This window comes from Frieseomelitta varia, unplaced genomic scaffold (assembly GCF_011392965.1).
Source record: "Frieseomelitta varia isolate USP_RPSP 00005682 unplaced genomic scaffold, Fvar_1.2 scaffold_958, whole genome shotgun sequence".
Lineage (NCBI taxonomy): Eukaryota > Metazoa > Arthropoda > Insecta > Hymenoptera > Apidae > Frieseomelitta > Frieseomelitta varia.
Window position 1 is genome coordinate 6,281 of NW_025110765.1, and position 27,966 is coordinate 34,246.

General features: G+C 28.5%; 4 protein-coding genes across 8 annotated transcripts; all 4 read right to left on the bottom strand.

Annotated features, from left to right (window-relative positions):
• Positions 1–917: 917 nt before the first annotated feature.
• On the bottom strand, positions 918–8,926 carry LOC122538080 (sorbitol dehydrogenase-like). Of its 2 annotated transcripts, XM_043671836.1 has the most exons (8): positions 8,737–8,926; positions 6,273–6,306; positions 5,357–5,517; positions 4,638–4,801; positions 3,038–3,222; positions 2,751–2,929; positions 2,207–2,328; positions 918–1,574 (listed from the first exon to the last, which is right to left on the bottom strand). In XM_043671836.1, exons 1-8 carry the CDS (start codon positions 8,788–8,790, stop codon positions 1,421–1,423), a joined length of 1,053 nt encoding a protein of 350 aa, XP_043527771.1. In that variant the 5' UTR covers positions 8,791–8,926; the 3' UTR covers positions 918–1,420. The 2 variants fall into 2 exon arrangements, with proteins under 2 accessions (XP_043527771.1, XP_043527773.1); XM_043671838.1 differs by lacking the exon at positions 6,273–6,306 and having other exon boundaries at positions 8,737–8,871.
• A 1,601-nt stretch (positions 8,927–10,527) lies between these two features.
• Positions 10,528–12,874, bottom strand: LOC122538081 (serine/threonine-protein kinase rio2). The gene is made up of 5 exons (XM_043671839.1): positions 12,722–12,874; positions 12,237–12,378; positions 11,736–12,114; positions 11,372–11,656; positions 10,528–11,286 (listed from the first exon to the last, which is right to left on the bottom strand). The coding sequence occupies exons 1-5, from the start codon at positions 12,785–12,787 to the stop codon at positions 10,635–10,637; spliced, it is 1,524 nt and encodes a 507-aa protein (XP_043527774.1). The 5' UTR covers positions 12,788–12,874; the 3' UTR covers positions 10,528–10,634.
• A 2,308-nt stretch (positions 12,875–15,182) lies between these two features.
• On the bottom strand, positions 15,183–21,169 carry LOC122538082. Of its 3 annotated transcripts, none has more exons than XR_006308782.1 (3): positions 20,221–21,169; positions 16,714–20,080; positions 15,183–16,521 (listed from the first exon to the last, which is right to left on the bottom strand). XR_006308782.1 is itself a non-coding variant. In XM_043671841.1 (3 exons), exons 1-3 carry the CDS (start codon positions 21,076–21,078, stop codon positions 18,185–18,187), a joined length of 2,637 nt encoding a protein of 878 aa, XP_043527776.1. In that variant the 5' UTR covers positions 21,079–21,169; the 3' UTR covers positions 15,183–18,184. The 3 variants fall into 3 exon arrangements, 2 of the variants coding, with proteins under 2 accessions (XP_043527776.1, XP_043527775.1); XM_043671841.1 differs by having other exon boundaries at positions 15,183–20,080; positions 20,221–20,255; positions 20,373–21,169; XM_043671840.1 differs by having other exon boundaries at positions 15,183–20,080.
• A 108-nt stretch (positions 21,170–21,277) lies between these two features.
• Positions 21,278–27,069, bottom strand: LOC122538084 (DET1 homolog). 2 transcript variants are annotated; one of them, XR_006308783.1, is made up of 9 exons: positions 26,168–27,069; positions 25,928–26,065; positions 25,722–25,866; positions 25,530–25,638; positions 25,247–25,439; positions 24,887–25,170; positions 23,551–23,757; positions 21,784–22,118; positions 21,278–21,341 (listed from the first exon to the last, which is right to left on the bottom strand). XR_006308783.1 is itself a non-coding variant. In XM_043671844.1 (8 exons), the coding sequence occupies exons 1-8, from the start codon at positions 26,573–26,575 to the stop codon at positions 23,168–23,170; spliced, it is 1,668 nt and encodes a 555-aa protein (XP_043527779.1). In that variant the 5' UTR covers positions 26,576–27,066; the 3' UTR covers positions 22,354–23,167. The 2 variants fall into 2 exon arrangements, 1 of the variants encoding a protein (XP_043527779.1); XM_043671844.1 differs by lacking the exons at positions 21,278–21,341; positions 21,784–22,118 and adding an exon at positions 22,354–23,351 and having other exon boundaries at positions 26,168–27,066.
• Positions 27,070–27,966: the final 897 nt, after the last annotated feature.

Consider the following 27,966-nt stretch of genomic DNA (forward strand, 5'->3'; position numbering starts at 1 on the left):
TAATTTGCAACAAATAAATATGAAGAAACAAATAAATTCTTTTTTTAATATTTTTTTTATATTCATATTTTTTATATATTTTTTTTTAAATTGCATTAGTTTTATCTCATAATATTTGTTAGATAACGAGATGCTGCAGAAAAAAAACACATTAAACAAAACACAATCCATTAAATTTTTATTTTTGGTACAATTTAAAATCTATTGTAAAATTATTCGAGAAATACTTGGCATTTTCTGAAAACTATGGAATTCAATGCTAAGACACGCAGTAACATCGTGGTATAAGGCAAACACATTGAACATTTTCTTCAATTTTTTATAACTCAAAAACTAAGATAAGGCATAAATTCATCTTGTCTGAATAAAATAAAAGTATAAACGGTCGATGAACTTATTATTTCTGAATGAAATAAAAATACTAGGAATCCTATCTTTTTTTACTTATTATATTTTGATTTCTTTCCACATAGTACTCATAATGGCAGTAGAATTTACTCTGTTATTTATATACATATGTGTATTAGTGTCATATAAAAATTTTTATTTGTGATGTAGAAGACTTCCAATAATATCATATCGCTAAACTGCGGATATCCATGCATTTATATAAGAAAAATATAAAAAAATGCATATAATATGCAAAAATATATAAAATATCAGAAGTATAAATATCTATTTAATTGAAATAATATCAGAAATGGAGTAATATTTGGTAGAAGAAACAAATTTTTGCTTAGACTTTCTTTTTATAAAAATTTGGAATTGTATAAAAATTCGCAGTCAACATATAAATGCATTGGAATGTAATGAACCACTGATTTTAAATATATAAATTTCAATTTTTGTGGACAGTAATATTTGCAGTTGATATTTGAATAACAATAGAAAAAAACATTAATAAAAAATACATTTTGATAATAATAATTTTAATAAAAATAATGAGAATTTTCTATTGTATATACATTAATTCATTGATCAAGGATTAAAATACATCGGTGAAAAAAAGAACATTTACATGTACACGTGCCTGCCGCATACAACGTAATGTGCTTTAGCATAAATATATGTCAATGTGTATCAATGTGCATCGGTATGTGTCATTATTTAATTAAAAACTGTACCTATATACATACATACACAACGAAACTTAATATGGACAATTAGCAAATTACCATTTGCTTTGGGAACTCAAACAGTATACATTTCATTTATATTTCATCAATAATGTGATTGCAACCGATGACAATGCTTTATAAAAGACATAAGTGAATTGTTCACGTTCACATATGCTACATATTTAACATTAATAGTATCAGTGTCAATAATATCGCCTGATCTTTGATTTTCCATGCACGTTTCATAGTTGTATCTTGTCGTAGTATTAAAAAAACAGTATTGAAATAATTCCGTTCGTTTTCTAGTTACAATGTATCATAACTTTAACAACATCGGCCTGTCCTGATTTAGAAGTTTCGAAAGCTTGAACTGTATCCTCTAATTTGTAATTATGAGTTATCAGTGGCTTCACGTCAATTTTCTCAGTAGCCAAGAGATTCAGCGCGTCGGCATAGCTAGAAAAATAAAACGAAAAACATTTTTTGAAGTGCTACTATTAATATTAACATTAACATTAATGTACGTATATTTTTACTCGGACATCATAGGACATTTCTCATTTTTAATTGAAATTTTAATTTTTGATGAATTTTAAATTGTTAATATATTAGTAATTATAATTATTAATTATGCAATAAATATATTAATAATATATCAAATTAAATGAATTACTGCAGCAAATATAACAACTATCCTAAGATTTTTGAGAAGATATATGTACAAATATTCACATGTAAGAATATATGTATATATATAAATTACATATGTAACATGTATACATAGTTACATAGAATCAAGATCATCGCCAAAATAAGCAAAAAACTTGCAGATCTTTCTTCTTCTTCTTCTTATCAAAAATATACTAATAAAAATTATCATTTTTCTATTTTACTTTACTGAAACAGTAGTAATAAATTATCACAATCTCTATGAGCTTATGTCATAAAATTATATCATAAAAAATTTTACAATCTCGATCTCTCGTTATTTATTCATCAGTAGTGGATATAACAAAATGTGCATGCATATACTTATGTACTAACTGCAATAGCTATTATTGGGAAAAACGAGAAACATTTGTACGTACTCGTTTGCGTATCGAAATACGCCTCTAATGTCAACTTCTCTCACAAGTGCGTTCATTAATGGAATTTGAACCTCCGATGCGCCCATTCCTACTAAAACAGCCACTCCGCCAGATCTGGTCGCCTAAAAATGCCATGTAAGTCCATTTAACTTACTAATGTACAGGTAAATATATTTACGTCTATTATATATATATATACATATCGTCTATTATTACTGGACTGCGGATTTTTTATGTATTTATGGAAAATTTGATGTTGCAGGAAAGCATAAAATGCACATGATGCGGAAACCTAGCACATGAAATGCCCAAATTACAGCACCCATTAGTATTTAATAAATTATTAATGAAAAAGGTACTACTTTTTAAATTATAAACCTAGAAATATAGATTCGCACAAATATCCACAGTCCAGTTTGTCTATGTGGATACAATTGACTAATTAATGTTATTATTGAGTATTATTATTAAATTGTAGTAGCAGTGATTCATATCGATAAGAAACAAAAGATACATATACGAGAACGAAAAATGAAAGGCTTACGAGAATCGCCAATCGAATCATAGACTGCGCTCCGCACGCATCAATCGTCTTATCGGGTTCTTCTCCGACAAGCTCGATTATTCTTTTTAAAATATGCGACTCGGTATCCTCCTTTTTCACTAATAATGTTTCATCAGCGCCAAGTTTCTTCGCAAGGTCCAATCGAGATTGTGACAGGTCTGAAACAGATCGAGATCCTTTACTTTATCATTCAAAATCAAACCAACGAATCATCTTGTTTAAAAAAAGAAAAAAACTTAAAAATTTCTCAGTAAAAGAAAACATACCGGTAATAACGACTCTACTGGCTCCCATAGCTTTCGCTACCAACAACGACAACAGACCAATCGGTCCAGCTCCCAAAATCAGAACCTTTGAACTGATGCCGATGTTCGCGCGCTTGCAAGCATGTACACCGACCGATAATGGTTCCAACAATGCTCCTTCAGCCAATGTCACATTGTCTGGTAACCTGCAACGCAAAACGATTTTGTTACAAATGTTGCTCTCTTCATTTACAAACTAAATTCATTTGCACAGTCAAAAAGTACTGTGCAAATTAAATCTATACAGTCAAAAATCGCACGGTGAAACAAAAGTATTGGCACACCTAGCTTTCTTGCAATATTTTTGTGAAAACGAGTGATACGTTAACGTAAAAGAATTTGTTTTAGTAAATACAGTAATTACTATATGCAGAAGTGATGCATGTACGAGTTATACACATACAATAGTACAAGTAATATAAAGATTCGAGAATGAAGGAAGTATTTATGTACAAATGTATTTGGACAGAATGGAAAATATTTTCAATGGTTTAAAGACAAACTTTCCTCTCTTAATGTTAGTGCGATATCATTCGATAACATTCCAGTGCTTACGAAAGAATATTTATTAGAGTAAAACGCGCTATTAAATGCAGATTAGGCACTGGAATATTTATATTTCTTGTACTGTTATTGTATAACACATCATTGGAAATTGCTACCGTGCACATTGCTTTTGTATGTAATGAATTATTTATGGAAATAGATTTTGCTAATATATCACTTGTTTGCACCAATACTTTTTATGAATGGTGACCTCGAATAAGAGTCTATGTTACACTTATCACATTCCGAGGTGACGCGGTTTAAAATTCGATATACTTTCAAAACACACAACTCTTTTTAGAAAAACACGTAACTCTTTTTATTCTGTTTTGCATCAACTTCTGACGGAATATTTGCTATCTATGTATACTGAAACGATCTCCAGAGATTGTAGAATCATATTATACTGTTAACTGAATTTCCAGAACGTGACGTAGACTCTTATTCAGGATTTTTATGCATTTGTTGGAAATTTGAAGACATAAAAACATAAAAATTTATAGAATGCACATAAAATATCCACACTGTAGTACTCACACTGTATAATTATAATATTTAAAGGATCTATTTAACGAATTTGGAATTTTAATCAGGAAATGTACGTCGACGTACATAATTAAAGTCGAGGAATGACGACTATACCAGAACAAATGCCTACTGTAAATTTAAATTGAATTACAACAAATGCTACAAAGTGTCTCGTTTTTCTACGCGGCGAGTAAAAACTGATCATTCCCTCACGATGAGTATGCTCGTTAAACACCGTAGAAGGATTAACGACACACACAACAATTCAAATTTCCATGGATTTGCATAAATTAAAAGAGAAAGCACCATAAGTGAGTGCCTATAAATATGTATCTTTACATCCAGTTAAGTGCAAAAATTCATAACATCCATAAAAATCTGTTCGAGCATAATTTTTATACCGTCGACAAGTATAATAGAAATGCGTCGTAATAAAAAAAAAAAAAAAGCGCGTAACATTGTTTGTTCAAAATTAATGTTAACTTACTTGAAACAAAAGTCCGCAGCATGCTTATAGAAACGTCTTAAATTCCCATGTACCGGCGGAGTGGCGCAAAATATCATGTCCTTACACAAATTGTAACGTCCTTCTTTACAAAACTTACACATTCTACAGGATACCCCAGGTTCAATGGCCACTCGGTCACCGACCTAAGTTAGACATTCGTTAAACATCAAAAAGTAACACAAGGAAACTGCATACACGATTGCATATATGTACATGTGTATATATAGATGCTATATATATATATGATTGTATATATGTACTCAAATATCACCTAACAATATTGGTAAAAATTATTGAACATCTACCTCCAACAGCACTAAAAATAATTTAGATATTCGACTCAACAATGACACTCCACATTTACAAAACGAGTAACTTTTTATTCGCGAATATCGATTATTGTAATAAATTGCATTTAATTCTCTAGGCACTCGATCTAGCTGAAGTTGTGATGGATAATTATTCGATTTGTTTCTCCTTTCACTCAATATTTATAAAATGTAATCTGAGAATCGAGTGACACACATGTACATACGTTTACATATACGTAACCACTATCTTCTTAATTTCACGTCATATATACACTGTTGTTTGTGTACGAAACAACAAGTTTTATAGATAATCAAATGTATTTTAAGTCTACAAATGATCAAAAGTATTTCAACAGAATTTAACAGTCGTCGTTCAATCGCACATACCTTCAAGTTCTTCACATTCTTTCCAAGTTTGACAACTACTCCGGAAGATTCGTGGCCTATTATCATTGGTTTTCGTACGACGAAATCACCTATTCTCCCATTAACCAAATAATGAACATCGGAACCGCAAATTCCAACGCAAGCCATTTGCAAAAGTACCTCTGAAAAAAGAAAAGCCGATTAAACGAAATTACATTGTTACTATTGGGCCAAGTTAGTCAGCAATCCTCGAAATCCTCAAAATGACAAAAATTTTTTTTTTTTTTTTGCAAAAAGTTGCCAATTCACGGAGCAATTATGCTTATATCATGCAATAGAAACTACTACTACGATCTATACTATTCGCTATTAAATAAGTCTATTAAAAAACATCGTAAAACAAACATTATTAAATATATTAAATGGAAATGAAATTTCTTTTTCTTTTCTTAAGTTAAAATCTTCAAATTAGATTCAGATTTCATTCCGAATTCCAGATTATTGAGAGCTATCTACGTCATATGCTCCAGTTATCGTTAGTAAAACGTCAATGTACGCATCTAGGTTGCCTGTGTGAACTATTATCGATAATACTTTAATCAATAATTAATTTTAACCATTAATTTTTATATAAAGAAATTTGGGAACAGAAAAATGCAGAGAATGCAAATACTATATGCATAAATATTTACGTAAAATGTAAAATAGAAAGTAGAATACTTGTTACAATAGTTTAATAGTGGAAATAAATTTTTGCTTAGGTTTGATTCCTTGAATTACGTTCATGAAAATATGAAATTGCATGAAGTTTCACAATCTAATTGCAGAGAATTAAATACAACTGATAAGGGGCAATAAAGTTAAGATATGTACTTTGTAGAACGCTAGATTAAACATGCACTTTTCTATTATAGTATCATTTAACAAATATTCTTACCATTTTGATCGGGTTCCTCGATCGGAGTTTGTTCCTGTAACCAAAGAGAATTAAAATTAAAACGATCAGTTGCGTACAACGATGGAACGTATAATGTTCAACATCGTCCAATTTTGATAGTTTATTAACGTTAGAACTATGTTAAGTTCCAATGTTAATTTAAATAATCAATTTATAATTTTTACTAAGAATTTTACAGTAATGTAGTGTAATACAGTAATATAGTTTTAAAGATTTAAATGATTTTTTGTAATGTGTGTAGTATTGTATTGTATTATAAAGATTTCTTCTATTCTTTTATTTTACTCTAATAGAAATTTTACATTTTAATCGTCGGTAGTTCTAGCACATAATTTTCAAAACCCTGAATGTCAATTATCTAATGTTCTTCCACCTTGAAAGCAAAATGCAAGCTAAAAAATTTCTATTACACTAAAATCCGGAGACTGTAATGGATTAATTGATTTGGAGTGTCCTTCAATCAATCTTAACTCTCGTGATACGCTTTGAATCTCTGATCTTATTGAAAGACTCATAAATGTAGCAAAAAAAAACTTCCATAATACTTGCAGCTAAATTTTAAAATATCTAAATATCCAAGTTTGTTTATAGTACTGTTAAAAGTGCACTTTTTGACAATTCTCCGACTACAAAAGCTGCCATACTATGACCGTATGCCATATCATCTCTGTCATGTTTGATGGAATTCTATTCTTTCCTATTCTTTCAACATATATCACTGCACATGTTTCAAGTGACATAAATATCATATACCACTATATTACTACCTCAGTCTTCTAATAATAACCGATCTTTATTTTTGTTAAACGTATGCTCGTATACTTTTAACTCTCGTTACATGTATAGAAAACAGTATAGAAATACAAATACGAATGTTAGCGTAATTTAGTGATTGGACTTTCCTGCATTTATGTTGCTCGAGAGTTTAACGATACACATCGACAAAGCTATACTACATCCGAATGAATGAATATCGTTTCATTCACACCGTATATATATATATATATATATATATATATATATATATATATATATATATATATATATATTACATTTTATAAATCCGCAATGAACGAAACAACGAACAGTAACGAAAGAATGATAAACGACACGATAGGCATTCTGGAACTTTGCATTCTCAAAATTTTAGAAGCATGACTAAAGAAACAGAACCTAGATTTAGTGATGCACATACAGTCGCATGTAGGCATCGCGTTGCACAATCCCTGCCTGCCTCTCTCCTTCATTACATAAACGAACAAAAAGAAAAAAGAACTAAAGGAGAAAAAGAGAGATAAAGATATTTATTAGAACGGTAACGGTACCTTCTACTGTTGATCGAGCCAAATTTATTACGCGAATTTAACACAGTGTTAAAAAGTTTCGCAAACAAAAAGAAATGCGAGGGACTGGCGGGCGGCGGAAAATTTTTCGAAATCAAGCAGCTGGTTGTGCCGTCACCGATCCAAATGGAAATTCGTTCCGTTACGTGCTACGGTATGCTTCATTTCATACAGCAGGAACGATGCAACAGTTGAAACAGTAGCGCGTTAGCGTTTAACAAGCGTGTCCGTGCACACGTAACGCAGAATAGATTGACCCCGGGGCGGATAATCGAAGAAATAATGACAAAAACGGTGAACCTTGTACTTGTACGTGTACACGGACGATCTGCCCCGTCCCTGGACGTGCGTTAATCGTATTAACGAAGTAACCGTTTCAAGTGATAACAGCGGAGACAAAGAGACATAATCGACGTAATCGCTTTGCTCAATGAAAAATAAATCTGCACGCGTACACGTCACATCCTCTTCTATCCCACTTTTCCTGTATTTTCGAAAAATCCGTCCGAGGCAGCGACGTTAGACGGGATAAAGATTTTAATTTCGTTTACTGGAAACAACGTCCGAGGCATCATCGAATATTTCCATAAATGTTCCATTGAACATTCGCGTAAACAACGTGCGATTATTCAGGACAAGATTATCACGACCAGCACAGCGTGTGTTACGTTAACGCTAGAACTATTCGACGAATACGGTCGAAACAACCGACTTATCATTTCCGTCAGAAATTTTTCGAACGTGAAATAATTTTCTTTTAGGGGTTTCCAATGATTTTTTTTTTTTTTTTTTTTTTTTTTTTTGTAAAATATATAAACGAAAAGCTTGCGCGCTCTGTCGCAAAGCAAACACGACAAAGTTCTTCTGCTTCTTTCACTTTAAAAACTTGGTGTTTTAAATAGAAACGTCGCAACGTTAAAATTTTCCTTGCGTATATGGTTTTTTATTTATTTAAATTCATCTTCATACGCGCAAAAATACGTTTGACGGTTGAAAATAAAAAGAAGGAGAGAAGGAGAACACATAATGGAAATTTTCTTTGAGAAATTACAAACATTAGTATATAAGTGTACAATGTATAATTTGTATAATGTACTGACCAGCCTAATGTCGTTGATGCCATAGAGAATAGCTGTGAGATTGTCGTTGGCCATGATACGAAACAACGTGTAGTTACAGTGATCGACGAGCGGTCTCTCGGTATCCGGAATATTTCACGGAAGAGCACTAGGGAAGCTAAAACTAGAAGAGAAGAGCACGCGCGGCTTATATATAAGCAGTCTAGCTGCCGCGCTCACCGCAACCAGCAACCTTATCATCCATCGCGTCTCCGTGGAACCTCTTTACTCCTCGAAAAGATATCGATGTTGTACGACCAACTTTCTTGATAAACTTTAGTCTCGTTCGAATATTCTCTCCTCCTCTTTCTCCTTTTACGAATTATTAGAAGTTGTACAATATATTTTTTTCTCTCGAATCGAACAATCCCCGAAGCAATCAGTGTCCGTTTATTCGGTTAAGAGGTCAAGATCGTTGATCCATTGCGAAATAATACGTTTATAAACGGCTATAAAATTCGAAGTGCGATACAGGAGCAATTCCTTCGGTTGGTAACTGTAACAGAAATTTCCCGCGACATATTTTATAATTTCGATAATTAAAATGTAAAACAATGCTGATTACATAATGAACACATACTTACACACTTGGTATACTTAAACACGTGCATTGACGTATTTGTCAATTATCTCGAACAATACGCGATTTTCGAAAATCCAAAAAGGATTATTTTGCAAATGTTTGTTACATATGCACGTGTATGTAAATCAAATGATAGAAAAGTACATTTCTACGCTTGTAGGAACGAATCGTAAAAATTAAACACATGAAAAAAAATCACAATATACGTACGCAAGTAAAATTGATGTAAACGAAAGAAAAAGAAAAAATTGTAACCACCGAATATAAACAAAATTAATGTAAATAACATTTGACCTTTGTATCTATAATCTGAAACAAACTAAAAGCTAGCTTATCTGCTCAATGCAAATTTCGTAATACGACAATTCTTTCAAAAATATCTCTTAATTTCCTTATCACTGTATAAATGGAAAAATAATGAAAAGTTTTATGATATTTAATGAAGATGTCAGCACCAATAGTTACATATCAAATAACATATCATATTGCATCTTTTGGATGCAACTTATAAAACTAAATAAAACTAAATAAAACTAAACTTATAAAACTAAATAAAACTAAACTTATAAAACTAAATAAAACTAAACTTATAAAACTAAATAAAATTAACTTAATTGTGAAGTATTTAAAGTTTGTTTATATTGTGTATGTTTCAAGAGTTTCAACTGTCAACTAACAAAATATTAGATTAATTATTTTGCAATTTCTCTTCTACTAAATACCCTTGTAAATTTTTACCAATCTATTTTCGGTATATAGATATTTATATCTATTATTAAATGCCTCTCTCTCTCTCTCTCTCAAGTACACATTCTTTTAGTAAATCAATTGTACATGATTATTCTTATAAATATTAAAAATGAAAAATTAAACGTTAACTTATATGAATAGAGAGGAGAGAGCAAGAGAGAAAATGTGTAAAAAATCATATGGATTTATATTTTCCATTATATCAAGTGTTATGTAAACACAACATGCTGAAAGATTAGACTGAATTTTACTTTTTATTTTATTTTATTTTATAATTTCAATTTTATCTCAATTTCATTTCCCTCTATTATCTTTATATTGCCATATAATAACTGATTCAATAAATAAAAAATAATACTAAATTATATTTCTATGGATAGTGAAACTATTTAAAAGTTAAAAGTATCATATCTAAATAAATTCTTTCAGGGAAATAATAGAAAAGAATTGAAACTTTATTTGTAATAAATATGTGATAGTTTTGTTGTTCTTTTTTTTTCTTTTTAATGAATCATCTACAATAAATAGCAAAAATGTTTTGTCAGTTTTATTCCCAACCCCATATCCCTGTCGACTGTTTAATTGTATCCTTATTCTCCCTCCTAGTTCTAGTTACCGCGTTTGCCTCTCCTTTCACGAGTATTCTCTTAGACTCTTCTTTTTTTCCGCGTTTCTGTAAAGCTAGTTTCACCTTTTTCTTAATGAGTTCGGGAGAGATTGTTGCATTTGTCATACTACTGTACATACTTCCTGAGTCACTAGATTTTTCTACGTCGGATGTTTCCATATCATCAAAAACCGAATTAGTCATTTCTTCATTCTGTTTTTCATTTAAATCATACGGCTTTGTACGCGTTACACTTTCCACTGACTTACTTATATCGATATTCTTGACACCTTCTTCTATAACATAATCTTCTAAAGATGAGACAATTGAGTCTTTCTTTTCATTTACTTTTGCGTTCACAAGTGTTTCCTTTGATGTACACATAAATTCACTTCTTACAGAGTTTTCAACTTGAAGTTGCACATTAATTTCATTCTCATCCGTACTTCTATCTTCTTCATTCGCATTCTCACTGCACTCATCCTCAGTTTCTTCATCTTCAACTTCGACCATGTCCATTTCCTTCAAAAAATCCTTAATTTGTTTTGTAATACCGCTGGCCTTAGTTTCAACATCAATATAATCTTCTCTCCTAAAGATAAATTCATTTATATAATTTAGCTCGTAACACTGATATTTTACTTAATGTTCATCTTTATATTTTTGCTATAACTTACGAAATATCATGAAATGTTGGGTATAATTCGCTTTCATAACCGAACCGTCTTTTAAAAAAGTCACGAACACACTTTACATCTCTTTCGAAATAAGCTGCAGCCTCCACATGCTCGGTGGAAATCATCTGCGGAAAATCAATAAGAATAGGTTTCCCGCTATTTGTTATCATGATGTTGAACTCGTTGAAATCACTGTGAATAACTCCATGATTTCCCAGTTTTACAATCAAATTCATTAATTCGTCGTACAACAGTCCAACATTACCCACTTTGTATACACCACATCTAGAACAGAGCTGTCTTGTAGATACTACACCTAAAATAAAATAGTAAAAAGATAGTAAAAAGAAGTAACGATACTTACAGAGGTCCACCTTCAACCAGCTCCATAACAACGCAATGTCTATTGAAATCAATTGGTTTAGGTACTGGAAATCCTCTATCGTAAAGTGCTTTCATGTATGCATATTCTCTTGTAGCCGCTATTCTTGATAGATACAACCACGATGCCGATTTTCTATGTTGATGATAATCTCTTTTACTTTTGATATTTCTAAAACAAGTCCTTCCCAATCTATGTAGTTTCAGGCATATTGACTCTCCCTCATCATTAGCAACTATGTAAATGTTAGATTCTTTTCCTACTCCAATTTGATTGCCAAAAGAAGTGACAGTACCTCTTCGTGCCAAAACTTTTAAAGCCAAATAATCGTAGCCTGTATTTGTCAAACGATAACCATCATCTAAAAAAATAAAGTGTTTTATACATATGCACATGTTATTTGTGTTGCTTTATTATTATCAAAATCTGTATTATATTATTTAAATGATCCTATTATTATTATTATTTAAATGATCAACTAACAATTTTTTCCACGTTCATAACTGAGAAGCCTATGCCTGCATAGTTCTTTCAACAACTTTTGCACACCACCGTAACGCAAATTTGCTATTTGAGCAGCCAGCGACGCAGGGACAAGTTCATGGTTCTTCATTCCCATTTCAATCTATAACAGTAAATATCAGGAGATTTAATAGTACTGCTATATTTTTTATTTTAAAAGTAACAGCTATTTTCTAACACAAGCTACATAGCATTGCACAATTAACTTGACCCAAGACCTGATATTTTTTCCTTTCCAAAATATAAAATTATATACTGTCAAAAGACCAAACATTCAGAGATACTCTTTAAACAATCATTTTCTCATCTTTTCACACATTAAAAGATATAAAATCCTGCAATGTTTGATATAACCTATTGTATCGTTGACATAAAATGAGTTACGATACGCATACGATAAAATATTGTTTTAATTTAATTATATATAATTAATAATGCACATTTACCGCTGTTAAAACACGAAAGTCCTCTCCCGTTAAATATCGTAAAATCGTCACGTTTAATTTCCCCATTTTAGATTATTTCACTATGATAGTCCGACGCTTCTCCGATTCCTTCACTTCCGACACCACTGCAGGTCAGCACAAAACTAACTTCACGTGCCACTGTACGTGAGTTAAGCAGCATGTAGCGACCCCTACTCTCTCTCTCTCTCTCTCTCTCTCTCTCTCTCTCTCTCTCTCTCTCTCTCTCTCTCTTTGAAGTATTTAGATCAACAATATCTATGTTCATTAAATCGTTCCGTCGAGATGTGTATTTAATATAAACAATAGAATATTTAAAAATTGTTAGTAATTTTATTATCACCATGGAATAGTGATTATGATAATTTAAATTTATATCACAATACTACAAGCACTTGTGACCGATATGCCATCTTGAGTTCTTAATCCAAACCAGAGTTGGGCATTATTCGAAAATTTTATATAATCGAATAAATTTTATAAAATTTTATATAATCGAATAAATTTTTATAAAATTGTTATTCGTAAATAACGAATAATTCTTTCCCGAATAAAATCGTTATTCGTTATTTACGAATAAATTTGACAGTATTTTATTCGTTATTCGTTCTAAACTCTGATCCAAACATCTGGAACAAGAATCAACATCATTAAGCCCCATTAATAAATATGGCTAGCGGATTTCCAAGACAAAACGCAAAATTCTTCCATGTGCTCTAATCTTTTTTCTTTCGACATGATTTCTCTTTTTCATGTTCACCAGACAAAAGAATTCATGTTCTTTAGTTACAATGTCTTTGTCTGAGACATGACAATAGATTATTTCACGAACAAAAATTACTAAACAGAATGCGTAATACATATTATATCTTGCAACTTTTACATTACAAAATTATTAAAAGATAAAAGTAATATCAATTCATTGCTTCTTTTAATTCTTGAAAATTTTTTTATCTTACACATTCACGTGCATTTCGACTATTTCGAAATTTCGAAAACAGAGACCGAATCGGTATTACGGATATTGGTAAAAAAAACAGGTATTTTTAGGATACTATTCGATTTCGGTTTGATGAAACCGAAATAGTGCGAATACCGATATAACGATGTTAAGCCGGTAGATGTGTTTCGGTATAATACCGGTAAATAAAATATTAATATATTAGAAAAGGAAAAGGAGACAATGATTAAAGTTTTCATAAAGCTGCCGATAGTAAATTTGACGACGTTTATACACGTACACTTTGTTTATTTTTATTAGCTTTTTTATTAGTTTTTAATTTTATTTTATTTATATTATATAGCGGCTAGCAGATGTCGGAGAAAGTCGTTTTCTCAGACATGCAATTAGGAGAGTTTACGACTCACGTCGTTTATGCTATTGAATTGTGAAGGTCAAGTTTATTTCTCACAATGCATAAAGATCAGACATTTGCACTCGGAGCTTTTAGTAATTCGAGCACAATAGCATTTCCACAAAGCGCCGTAAACCCTAGGTTTCCAAGGGTAATAAAATGTTTACTTTTCTGTCGTTTTTAACCATTACCATAATTATATTCGTTTTTAACCATTACCATAATTATACGTCATTATCCTTTATTATTTCTAATACTAATTCATCGTTGTATCTCTCACGCTACATTTCGACATAATTCAGTTTATTGTTTGATATTAAGAAAAGTATGTGCAATAAATAAATAAAATTTATGTTACTATAAACTATAATGAATGTTCTATTATATTATTAAAAATCTATTATATCATTAATCCAAATTTACTATTATAAACAATCGAAATCCACAATAATATTTTGAATAGCATGATGTCCGAATATTAATAAGAGTCACTGTACATAGAAAATGAAAAATGTGTTTTCGTCAGTAAAGCGGTATATACAGGTATTAAAACCGATTTCCCAAATACAGGTATATTACGATGAAAGCCCATACCTATATAATACCTAAATCTCAAAATATTTCGGTTTTCAGTCTCTTTTAAATTTTAAAACGTGTATACATGGATACGATCCAAGAAAAATATTTTCTATTAAATTAAATCATTTTACTATGTGTATATGTAATAAAATATAAATAATTAATTTAGAATCATAATTTATCAATATACATATGAATACACGATACATTTCGTTACTTGTAAACGTATTAAAAAAAAAGAAAAAATAAAAACTTTAAAAAATTTATTAATAAATCGTAAAGAAAAACTATTTTCATCATTGCTCGTCATATATCAATGGAATATCCATACTTGTCATCTAAGCAGAAAAATAAAAATATTTATCAGTATTAATTATCAATATTTTATATTTATAAAAATATGTAAATCAAAGATATTAAATAAACAAATGTAAAATATAAGTATAAAATAATTAAATATAAAATATGAGGAAAAGGTAAGTAAACAAAGATAGAAACACAGAGATGTATTTTATTTTAAATATTCTTGTTTATTAACTATAGTAGGTACTTAACAAATTGTTAATATTATGAAATAGTATAACCATACTACAGTTTAAAGAAATTAATTGAAAATATTACCCAAGTAATATAAGTGGCCAAGTACATTTATATTTGTAACATAATTGTTGTATGGAAATATTGACAACATTAAAGATGGAACGAATTTCTATATTAGAACAGAAAGAAAATTGCAGTAATAATACAATTTAAAAAACAATGATGTTACAAAGTAATAATACAATTTAAAAAACAATGATGTTACAAAATAAATGAAGGAAGCAAATTAAGATTTCATTTTACTAAATGAATTAAAATTTCAATTTGCTAATTTGTGAAAAGGACGAAGGAAAAAGATAGAAATCGATGTTTAATGTAATGTAGCTTGTAACATTTTTGAATGTGAAATCACAAACAAGATCATTATCAATTAGCCTTTGTATCAGTTATTTATCACTTTCTCACTTAACTTTAACGTGATATTCAAGCAACTAATTGCAAATACAAAATTATAAAGTCTTAGTCTGAGAAATTTTTTTACATTGAAACTTATCACTATTATCATCGCAGAAATATTTGCGGTGAAAAAATGAACAATTGCTTTTTTTTTTAATATTCTAATCCATCCTATATCTAATCTGTGCGTGCAAAAATCAGTTGTACATTACCCGTGCATATGCAATATTTAAGAATTAGAAAATTAACATTATACCAATAGTATGTACATTTAATTATATGTTATACACGGTGTTTACTGATATTTGCTTCAAACACTATAGGAATAGAATTCAAGAAATGAGTTTCAAATTCCATAAACTTTGTACGATAACATTTTTACAAATCTTACATCGAATTTATGAATATACAAATGACACTCGCAATTAACTAAGCTAAACAAGCTGTTGTAATACTTTCTCATCATATGTTAATTTACATAAAAATTAATCACATATATTAATTTATACGAAAGTTAACTTGTTGAGTACAGTTAATATTATTTTATATCATTCTCAACGTTGCAGGGACATTTGAAGAGGAAGACATTGGGAGAGAATTCAAATAAAAAATAACGTTCAATAGCTTACTCCACCTTGAAAATGTAAAATTCTATCATTTTCTAATAATACAATAAAATTAAAGGAAAATTTTGAATATATCTTTTATTATACAAGTCTTGTATTTTCTTTTCTACAAAAATGACTGGATTGCCCAATTTGTTTGGATTGTCTACCACCAATCTCAATCTTACTCTGAGTCGTACCTTTTTCACGGTAGCGGAAGTATCTTCTACAATTTCCATCCGATTCACTTAAAATTTTCGGCACGATCTTGCTTTTTATATAAGCGTATTCTAGCGAAATATGTATAGCTTTCGCGAAATATTTAAATCTTTTTTTTTTGCTACAGGCATATGTATAATTAACTTTTTCATGAAAAATAAAACCTTTTATTCAAAAGTGTACAACTTCCACAAAAATCGACATTTTTCAAAAATCCTACGTATTTCATTAGTAAATTTACGCAGAAATTAGAAATATTTGGTTTTCTTCTTTAGCTCAAACTATGAGACTGTAATCTACGCTACTGCAAAGGGGTGATGCATTGCGATGATATTAGCTCAATTATTAAAAAAGAAAAAAGAAAAAAAATACAGAATTATCTCTCAAGACTTGTATAATAAAGGTACTGCATTTTCCTCTAATTTTCTGTTAATTCTATTATAAGCAAAAATGAGAAAACAATATTTTACACATCCAAGGTGGCCCAACATAATGCTGATTTCTATCAGTTGTATCACCACCATATACTATACATTATTATAATGCACGCGCGTATTGCCACAAAGATAAAATATCTTTGAAGTTTACTCATTATTTTCCTACAATTCTATTTAATTTTTACTTCGTAAATTACTATACTTAGTAAATTAGTTGCTACATTTTTGCAAATAATAACATATATATTTAATATCATCGAAGTTCCTAAAAAGAAAGAGAGAAGAAAGAAAACCTAAAGAAGAAAAGAAAAAGTAAAAGTGAAATATTTAAAAAAGAGAAGAAATAAAGAAAAGAGATACTAATGTTAATGTTAATGTCGATATACTTATAAATATTGTCGTATTTATAAAAACTGTCCAAATTTAATCGATAAATTCTTAACATGAACAAACATTTTAATATACAAGTCAAATACATATTTTTTTTTTCATAGTTACTGATATCATGCATTGTCTCAATAAAAATGTGATGTTACATTTATCTAATGAATAGAACAAATTATTTAACGAAGATAAACAAAGTTTATACTAAGATATTATTGAGGAACAATTAACAAAAATGGAAGGGAATCCTACTTATTCCTATGTATGTCATTATTAATAACTTCTAGAACAATACATGTAATAATAAAGAATATGCAAAAATAGCAAGCAATTTTAAAAACAAAGAATCATAGAATCAATATAATTCAATTATAATTCACATATTGAAATATGTAATGTGACTCTGTAATTCACTATATATGTGCATGTAAGACGGACGCTTCTAATAAATATATGTATATATTGTTCTATTAGACGTATTGTAAGAAAATTAAGGATGATATTATTTTCAGTGTACATACATAAATATACATACAAACATAGATATTACTCATAAACTATAATAATTACATATACCTATATAGATGTTATGTGCTATACAGCTCTCAATGTTATACAATAGAAATGAAAGAACAAAAATCATATATTATGTAATGAAATCGTACACAGTAAAAGTAAAAAAGTACTGATTGAAACTGATTAAATTTAGTTAAATGTACAGTTCCTAGACAAAAAAAATTGTCAACTGCTTCTTGTATAAAAAGTTCATAAATTATTCTCATGTTGCGTATTGATCGTAAGTATGAATCATTATAGCTGCACTTACCAGTAACGTATTTTCAAAAATATCGTTTATCAAATTATTTATCATTAATCATGCGTAGATTTATCTTCGGCAAAAGATAACTTTTCTTCATCGCCAAATATTGATCCATCATCCGACAATTCGTCTGTATCAATTATTAATTCCTCTTTCTTTTTATTTCGAATCTTTCTGTGTGATCGCTTAATAGAAGTTTGCTGTAGCAACTTGATATAACTTTTCGTCTTCAAACAATTTGGTGGTGTTGCGAACGGTGATACATTTTCCGTGCTGATACTTGCACAATTCTGATTATCAGTTATAGGATTTGCCAATTTTTCTATCGATTTATTGCAAATCGACTTGTTTATCACATCATCTATGACAGCACAATTATTCGAAAGTTCTAATAGATTATTCGTTTCATTTAAAACATTTTCTACTGATATTTCACATTTTCCGTCCACGGAATGGTTACCTTCAATTAAGCCGATACTTTTCCACGAACTACTTCCACGTTTATTTTTTTTATGTGATTTTTTAATGGAATCTAAATTAGAATACAATTCCGTAGTTGACATATTTCTTGGGGTCAACCTACCCGTTACATCATTAGAACCGCAATCGTATATTTCTTCTGCAGTTTCATTGTTAACATCATCGGATTTTATTAATGTATTACATTTTTCCGCCCTTTTGCAACTACTTGAAAGATTTAATACAGGTGTTAAACATCTCGAGAAGCTAATATTCGGAATAACATCTTTCGAATGTTCAATCGATGAATCGTCAAAATGAGTATACTCTTTAGCAGCGATAGATACAATCAATGATCTTTTCCTTTTAAGGGGCGTGAAAATTTGAAATTCTTCTTTTGATGTATCCAATTCTTGTAGTTCAGAATCATACAATATATTTTTCTCGCTATCTGACGATATACCTTGTGGTTTTCTTCTTTTACTTGGAGATAATTTTTCCAGGGACGAATTCAAGCTCGCAGACGCCACTAAAGATGTAGAATCATCAATATTTGTAGCAATATCTAAATCCGAATAATTTTCCATACTATTTTTACATTTGGTCATATCATTATTAAATGCTTTATATTCATTATTTGTTACTAAATCTATATCTTTATTAAAATATTCTTGACGTTTTAAAAACCCAGATATTATCTTATTATGTTTATCCTTTTTATGAGATTTTTTAACTGAACTATATTGTGATAATAAAAGCCTGCTGGAATTCACTTTTTCGGGTGTACATGATCGCTCCTCTCTTGACACATCAAGATTATTCACCTTTGTAGGTACTTTATTTAGTTCAATATTTTCATATTGTACAAAATTTTGTGAACATTTAATATTCTCTTGTTCTTCTGTAGCTTTTAGTTTATCTTGTAAAACTTTCGGGCTGAACAATCTCTTTTTATTATCACCCTTAATTTTTTTATGAGACTTTTTTATAGAATCTTTAATAATTGTTTCTAAAATATTTATACGATTCTCAGGAGTAACAGATTTTTGCGAGTTTAAGTCTTCTTTTACTGGCACTGGAGTTACAGATCTAGTATTGTTAGTTGAATTATTAGCATTAATGTTGCTAGGATCAATTTTCGATAAACGGTCTACATTCTCCTCTAATTTTATTTTAACATCGAATTTATCTATTTCGTGTACGACGCTACTAGATACTTCTTTAGATTCTTCTAAAATATTTTTCTGTTCCTCTGTATAATCAAAAAGTGAACCTGTTTCTGATATATTATCTTCAGAATGATTTAAGATTAATTCATTAGAATTCGAATTTTCATCAGTACATCGATCAATATCTGATTTAGTATCTTCAAAAGAATCAATATATTTTCTATGTTGATTTGCTAAAAATCTAGATCTGTCTAGAGGTACACTTTCATTATCTATAAATTGTGTTGAGTAACAGGCACTACGCCTTGATGATCTTTCCTGTATACAACATTACAATATGTAAAAATTAATGATAATACATCACTTTAATACATCAAAATATAAAACTACTTATTTTTTATTTTTAAAAAGCAAAATTAACTGAGAGAAAAGAATTTCAATTAATTTTTTTTACTTACCTTCTTGTGGCTCTTTTTAATAGCACTCATACTTTCTGGAATTATACAAATTAAATTTTTAGGTGTGCATGGTCCATTGTCATCCTTATCATGAAATTCATGAAATAGATTTCTTGAAGTATTCACGATATCATTTGTATATTTTGATCTACCTTTGATACATTTTAATGACTGTGAACTGGGCGTTGCAGTTATATAAACAATGTTGTCAATGGTTTCTTTCATTCGACTACGTAGTAATGGTGTAAAACTTGCTGAACCTAATGATTTTCTGATATTCTTTGTGTTAGGTGTAGAATAATGTAACATTTCATGTTCCTTTGTATTTTGCTGCAATGGTGTCTCATTTTGGTTTTCATCAATAGAATCAGAAGATGAAAATAATAAACTACTGTTCGTAGACTCACTATGATTATCATCAAGATTTATAAATTTATTGGAAACTGACAAAGGAGAACTGTTTAGGCTCAAAGATTTTTGTATACCTCTCTTCACATGCCTAAATCTTTTTGGACTAGGAGTTAAGTTGAAATTTAATGACTTTTTTATTTTTGTTTTCCCATAATAAGAGGGGCTATTAAAATTTAAAGCCCTCATTATCTTAGCAGATCTAGATAAATGTTTATCTTCTTCAAGAGAGCTGTTTTCTAAACTAGAATTACTTGAATCAAAATTCAGGGATCGACTTAATCTGTATTTAACAAAACGTTTGTTTTTATATGGAACTGATCTACTACATGGTACATATCTATGTTTAAATGAGAAGTTGTCTTCTGGAGAGCTCCAAGGGATAAAGCATCTCTGATCCAATTTGCTACTACAAATAGCGTAATCTTTTTTACTCTTATCAATATTCATTTTCGCAGTCACTATGCAATCATCAAATGTAATTACAAATATGTTTTAAACATAAAGATTAACATACAAATATGTATATATATATATATATATATATAGGAAAATTTTTTTCATTTACAACTCCATAAGCTTCTATTCCTATATATATTTAGACAAAATTATAATACGTCAAGTGTTAAATTATTTCATGGCATTTTTATCATAATAAATGAGTTGTCTAATTATGATTTTGTTCTAAAATACAGATTATTGCCACTCTATAACTGCAACAAAAAGAAAAAATTAAACATTAAGCAATGTACATTTTAAAATGTTTTTAATTTTTAGTTTTAAAGGCAATCAGGTTCGTGTAATATTTATAGCAATTTTTTTAATTTTCAAATAATTTTTAGGACAAATTTAATTGATTACAAGAATTACAAAAACAAAATTTCAAACTTCTCGTTAAAATTAACCGAAATTGAATATATACAGTAACCTAAATATTGTGTACATATATCACGCCTCAATGGACGCACAAATGTATGCCATATCATGCATACATTAAATAATTCTCAAAATATAACTTCAATTACAATATATATGTATATTCGTATTAGTTAAGCTAATAATCACAATATATCACAATAAAATAATCACAAGTTAAGCTAATAATCACTTAATAATAATCACAAAACGAGTACAATTTTTACAAAAGTTACTTACCGAATTTTGAACAATGTGTTTAGAACCAAAGTAACATAAACTGACCGTCTTCGCATAGAAAAATCAAATTATCAAAAATTTTTCTTTACTGTGCCTTTCTTTTTTTTATGAATTGAACTATACATATGCAAAAATCCAGAATTCCATTTATTCAGTTAAAAATACACATATAAAAGACATTAGGTTTAATTATCAAGCACTTCACTTTAAACAAAACCTAGTATGGCTTCGCATTTCTTCTTCGGTCCCTTCAATACGTTCTTTAGCATCGATATACACATAAAATAGATGGCGCTGTATATTTTCCATGAATTGCTGTATATCCCATGTATATTCTACATATGAAAATTGTTCATATAAAGAAGAATTTTGTTATAGAATTATTTTATATTGTAATATTTTTAATTATGAGTGTGATATTAATGATAAAAACTTACAATAGCTTTAACATACAAAAAATTTTTTTTATCACATTAATCTTTTAATGAATTGAAGGACGCAATTTAATCATATTGAATATATGGTAAATATACATAATATACATATATAATAAAAACTTCAATCTATTCATTATTATATGCATTTCTTTATTGTATCTTTATCAAATTTATAAAAACCATGTAACAAGATTTTGGTATTTAAATTTTAACAATATATAAAAAATTATAATATTGAACTATTTTCAAATGGCACATTTCAACCTTTCCAAATTTCTTCATTAATAGAAGAACAAAGTCTTATTTTTTGTAACAATTATTGTGATATGAAATTTTGCTAAATATGTACAAAATTTTTATTTAGAAGTACCAAGTCCCAATGTGTTAAACTGGATTATAATATACATATACATTCATATATACATTGAAAAACATCTACTTAAAATTTTTGAAATATTTGATATCAGCTAGTTATGTTACAAAGATACTTATGATTAATTTTGTATAAGTATTCAGTCAAATGTGCTCAAATTATTCGAAATCAATAATGTAATAATACAAATGCTAAGTTTATCGTTTAAAACAATTGAAATAAAAATGCACAACAATACAACAATTAATATTAAAGTTGCGATGAACATCAATACAATGCAGAGATATGTACAGTATAAGTATAGGAAAATAAATAAGAATATAGTATATAAACAGTATGTATAAAGGTATAAGTTAAAAAGTTATACAGTTCTAATGTTAATGAAGAATAGGAAAGTATAAATGAATTACAAAATCTGATTAATTGTGAGTTCTTAATAAAATTATTTACATTTATATCAACTTTTTAAATAATTTTTTGTTCGAAAACGTTATCATTATTATTGAAACTGTACAATGAGATCGTATTCATCGAAGAAATGATAATGTAAATGTTAAAATACTTCGATGAAAAATTAAACGTGCCTAATATGGAAACTGACGATATATTCAGCATTCGTTCGTTGAACAGAAATGGCAAACGGATCTGTTGGATGAAAGGTAAATGCAACTAGTCGTCTCGCAGATGTAGGTGTTGTACGACCTAACATCCCCGCATACATTCGAAATTTTAAAAGACCAGAATCACGAGCGTAAAACCTTTAAAAATAATGCAATAGCATTAAATAATTGTGTTCAAATATTAATTGTTATTAAAAAGAATAATAATTCTACTTCTAATAATTACATGGAAGTAGTTTTAACAATCTATAGCAATTTTTCATATAAAATTAATACATCATACAACAAATTTAGTAAATAATTTCCATAAATATCAGAAATCAAATGAAAACTATACCGTATAGGATGCTCGCCACAAGCTTTGGGGCGCTCCATCATAGATACCCACTTATCGTCATAACAAAATAAGGCTAAATCTAGATATGGAGAACTTGAGTAAGATTGAGCGCATATTGGCAATTGAGCAAGTAATCTTTTTGTAGCTTCTGTAACACCACCATACCTGGCACTTATTATTGTTTGTTTAAACCTCTGTTGTAATAATCTGTAATAAAATTATAAATTAATACTATGACTTCAAGAACATATTTTACAACAAAATTGTACTATATTTTATGGATCACTGGCACTTTTTTATTAATTTCTTATTAGTAACTGTTCAAGCTTGATTACACTGGATGCGACATTTGTTTTATTTACTCAAAAGCATCAGACAATAAAAAAGAGAACAATACATTATTACCTAATGAACCATAAAAAATTAAATTTGTATAACTCTTTTATTTTATCACAATATGGAAAGTGTAAACAAATCAACGAGACTTTTATGTAAGTCCAAAAAGAAGAAACTCGAATTACTCTAAAAATTATCGATAGTTAAATAATAATGTAAAAAAATAACAAATTTATGTGGAAAATAACATTAGTATTATTATAACAAGTTATATTTTATTTGAACATTTGATAACATAATAGCACTTCCCAAAAAATAACTGAAAGTCGAATTTTACATCATTCGTAGTTCGCAACTTTTTATCTTTCGCAACTTGATTATCTTTTATTACACATTATTATCTTTTATTTTGAAAACAAATTATTTCTTCTGTTTTTATATGAATAATTTACATTTTATAATTTTTGGCATAACGAACTTTGAAGCTTCTGTATTAAAAATTGTAACAGTCCTAATAAAATTCAACTTAAATCAATATGATTAAAATTAGGAAAATCCTGCCACATTATTAACAATTTTTACATTATGATAAAACAAAAATTATAAAAATTTCACTTTTCATATATCAAATTAATAGCATAACATTTGTTGCTTTAAACATCAAAGTGCTGGTTCATATCAGTGATACAAATTGCCAAGATAATGAAGTTACATTATGTCGAATATTATTATATTTTAAGACATTACTATGTTTAGTTGACTAATAATTACATAAAGTTTCCAAAAATTATATAAGAAAATATATATATGTGATATATATATATATATATATATATCTTCATAGAATTCACTTCAAATGTCGTACAAACAATGAAAATTGAAAATTGACTCTCGAAATATAAAATTCGAAAATAATGAAAAAATTCCATGTTTTACATTAATTTATAATATACTGAAACAGAATATATGTATACTACATGTATTCTCGTAAATATTATACCTTGCATATATATTATTAGATGGAGAACACATATATTGACAGTCACCGCTCATTCTAGCATTTCTAAAGAAATCGCTGAAGTTTTCAAATTGTGTCAATAACTGTGTAGATGTATTATCATATGCAGCTAATATTTTAGCAGTAACCATATCATAAACTACCAAAAGTGCAGGTTGTACATTAGGTTCGTTCGCTTGAAGTGTTGCCACTTCTTCACTTGCAAATCTTACAAGAATATGATTTGTATCTAATAACTGCATTTTCCACATTCGTAATGCATTTAACTGAAACATTAATTTATTATGATTACATATACTTAAAGTACTATTATACTTCGAACTATTAAATTTTATACAATACTTGATCAAAATATTGATAAAAACGTCTTAATTCATATGGATCATTTGTTGTATCACTAATATATGCTGCTCTTTTATACAAGTAGACTAATAATTTATGCTTAAGACAATTTATTGTGACATCTCTAAATGGCCGACAGTTTACTCCTGGGCATGCACTTCGAACCAAATATGCATCATCCTCTAAACAAAACCTGTTTCCAATCAAAATAAGTTATTGACAATATAACAACAGTTATTAAAATAAATTTAAAACAAAAAATGTCTTTTTGTACAGATGGTACCTTCCTATGGTTCTAACATTAATAAACATTCCATCAAGAATTTGAAATATATGAATGGTTTGATGTTGTACAGACAGTACTGCCAATATATCTTTATAGAGATAGAGGCCTACATAAATAAAATCATTTGTTAAACAATCTGAAGAAGTAAAATAAATAGACATTCACAAATAACATTTAATTAATATTTACCTTGATTGTGGGACAAATATATTTTATCTACTTTAAAATGCCTAGTATCACATAATTTCCCTCCATGTAAATCAACAAGATGTAAGCTATAATCTTCAAGTGGTGATCTAGGATTTGGAGTCAGTGCTTCATTGTTAGAATAAATCTTAAAGAATAAAACTTAATATTATTAATCCTTAACAATCTAAGCTACATGATATTTTTACCTGATAAAAATGTGGTCTCAGTTCATCTGGAATATGTGCAGCTGACCCAACAATTACATAACGACCATCATCTGTAAATAAACTGCATTCTCTGTTCAATTGTTCATTACTTTGAACAACATTAACAATCCATTTAGCCTATAAATATCATAATAGATCTTGTTATTTATTTTCCATTACAACATTAATTATCCATAAGTGAAACTACATTATTAAAAAATTAAAAATAACACAATACACCTTAAAAAATCGACTAAAAATGTTTCTTCTAATGTTAAAACTACATTCGTCATTCTTATGGCCAATATATTCGCCTCCACAGCCTGCTAATAAATCAGCAGCTGCAGATGCACCACGATATTCGTAAACTTCTATAGAAGTTTGATCTGCACTAAATGCTATTAAATAACGACCATCCGGACTAAATTTTCTAAGAAAACACGGAGGTTTCTCCACATTCATAACGGTGAAATTTGGAAATACATTTTGATAAAATTGTCTGGCACAGTGCACGTGTGTTCCTGGATAAGGGCAACCAAACGTCTCACGACGTTTCAATCGTAATACTATATTCTGTGGACCTATTTTACGAGGTTTAATGGGGCAAGGTTCTGTCACGTATTCAATCTTTGCCTCCTTTTCAGCCATCCCTTGCGATTAATTGAAACATATATCAGAATATTCATTTCACTTGATGTATAGGTAGCTACGTAAACTGTGCAATATAAAAACTGTCTTCTATTCTTTTCTCTTCGTAGAAACAGATCAAACTTTCTTTTTGGTTATGTTTCATGCTTTGCTCAACCACATTTAATTTTGAAAATTAAAGTCAATTTTACGTAAACTGACAAGAGATTATCTTATTTGCAATATTATGAATATTTTTTTCAAAATTTAAATATTTGGCACAAAATCTTGAGCCATGTGTTTTCTTCCATTTTTTTTTTGTACGAAATAATTTGCTGTTAGTTTGAATATATCTTTTACATAACAATAAGTCCAACTGTTCCTCTATTTATTTTTTACTATTAGACTTTTCATATAACTCAACTAATCATATAACTCAACATAAAAATTTTCAAAATCTCAACTTGTTTCTTCTTTTTAATTTTTATTGTTATATTTATAAGAATCACTTTATTATTATACACTTTATAAGAATTACTTTATTAATACAAAGATACTATACTCATCTATAACTATGTATATATAGATCTATAATATATATATATATATCGCATACACGCATGCGCATATGTGAATCACACTAATTAACCTATATGAATTGTATAAATTTATTAATAAAGATAACATCTAGGATCATTCATATAAAAATAAAGAATAAAAATAAAAATTTTTTAATAATCTAATAACAATAATTCAATTATTAATTGAATTAATTAAAATTTTCATTCTTTTATACAATTAAATTTTTCAAATGTTTACATTATACTTTTTCAACTAATTATGATTCCTTATACATATGTATATTCTTAGTGTATAGTTCTTTTTAAAAATACATATACAATTCGTGTATATATATATATATATAATTATATATATATTTAATTATATGCAAAATATTTTTTAAAGATTCTACTACTACTTGCTTGTGTCACTACTATTGCTACTATATATTTTTGTTATCTGTTAAATATCTATAATTAGATTTTTTAAACAAAAATCATTTATTTATTTTGAAGCCTGTTTACAATTTTTTGTAATTAAATAATATTTAGTTATGTAAACTGAATACATTATTCTTTTTTTCCCCAATTACAATCTTTCACCTTTGCTCACTTGTTATATTTAAAAACAGACAATATAAAGACGTAATAATTCTTTATATTTTATTATATGTACTGTGGAAACAAATTAAATTTCACTGACTTATAAGAATAATCACTATAATGTATTATATATTATGTAATATGGCAAATTGAAGTATTTGTATACATATTGGTATTGCATAATTATTTGCTGAATTATATACTATATTGAAACCTATAAAGTTTAACATGATACGTAAACGTATCTAA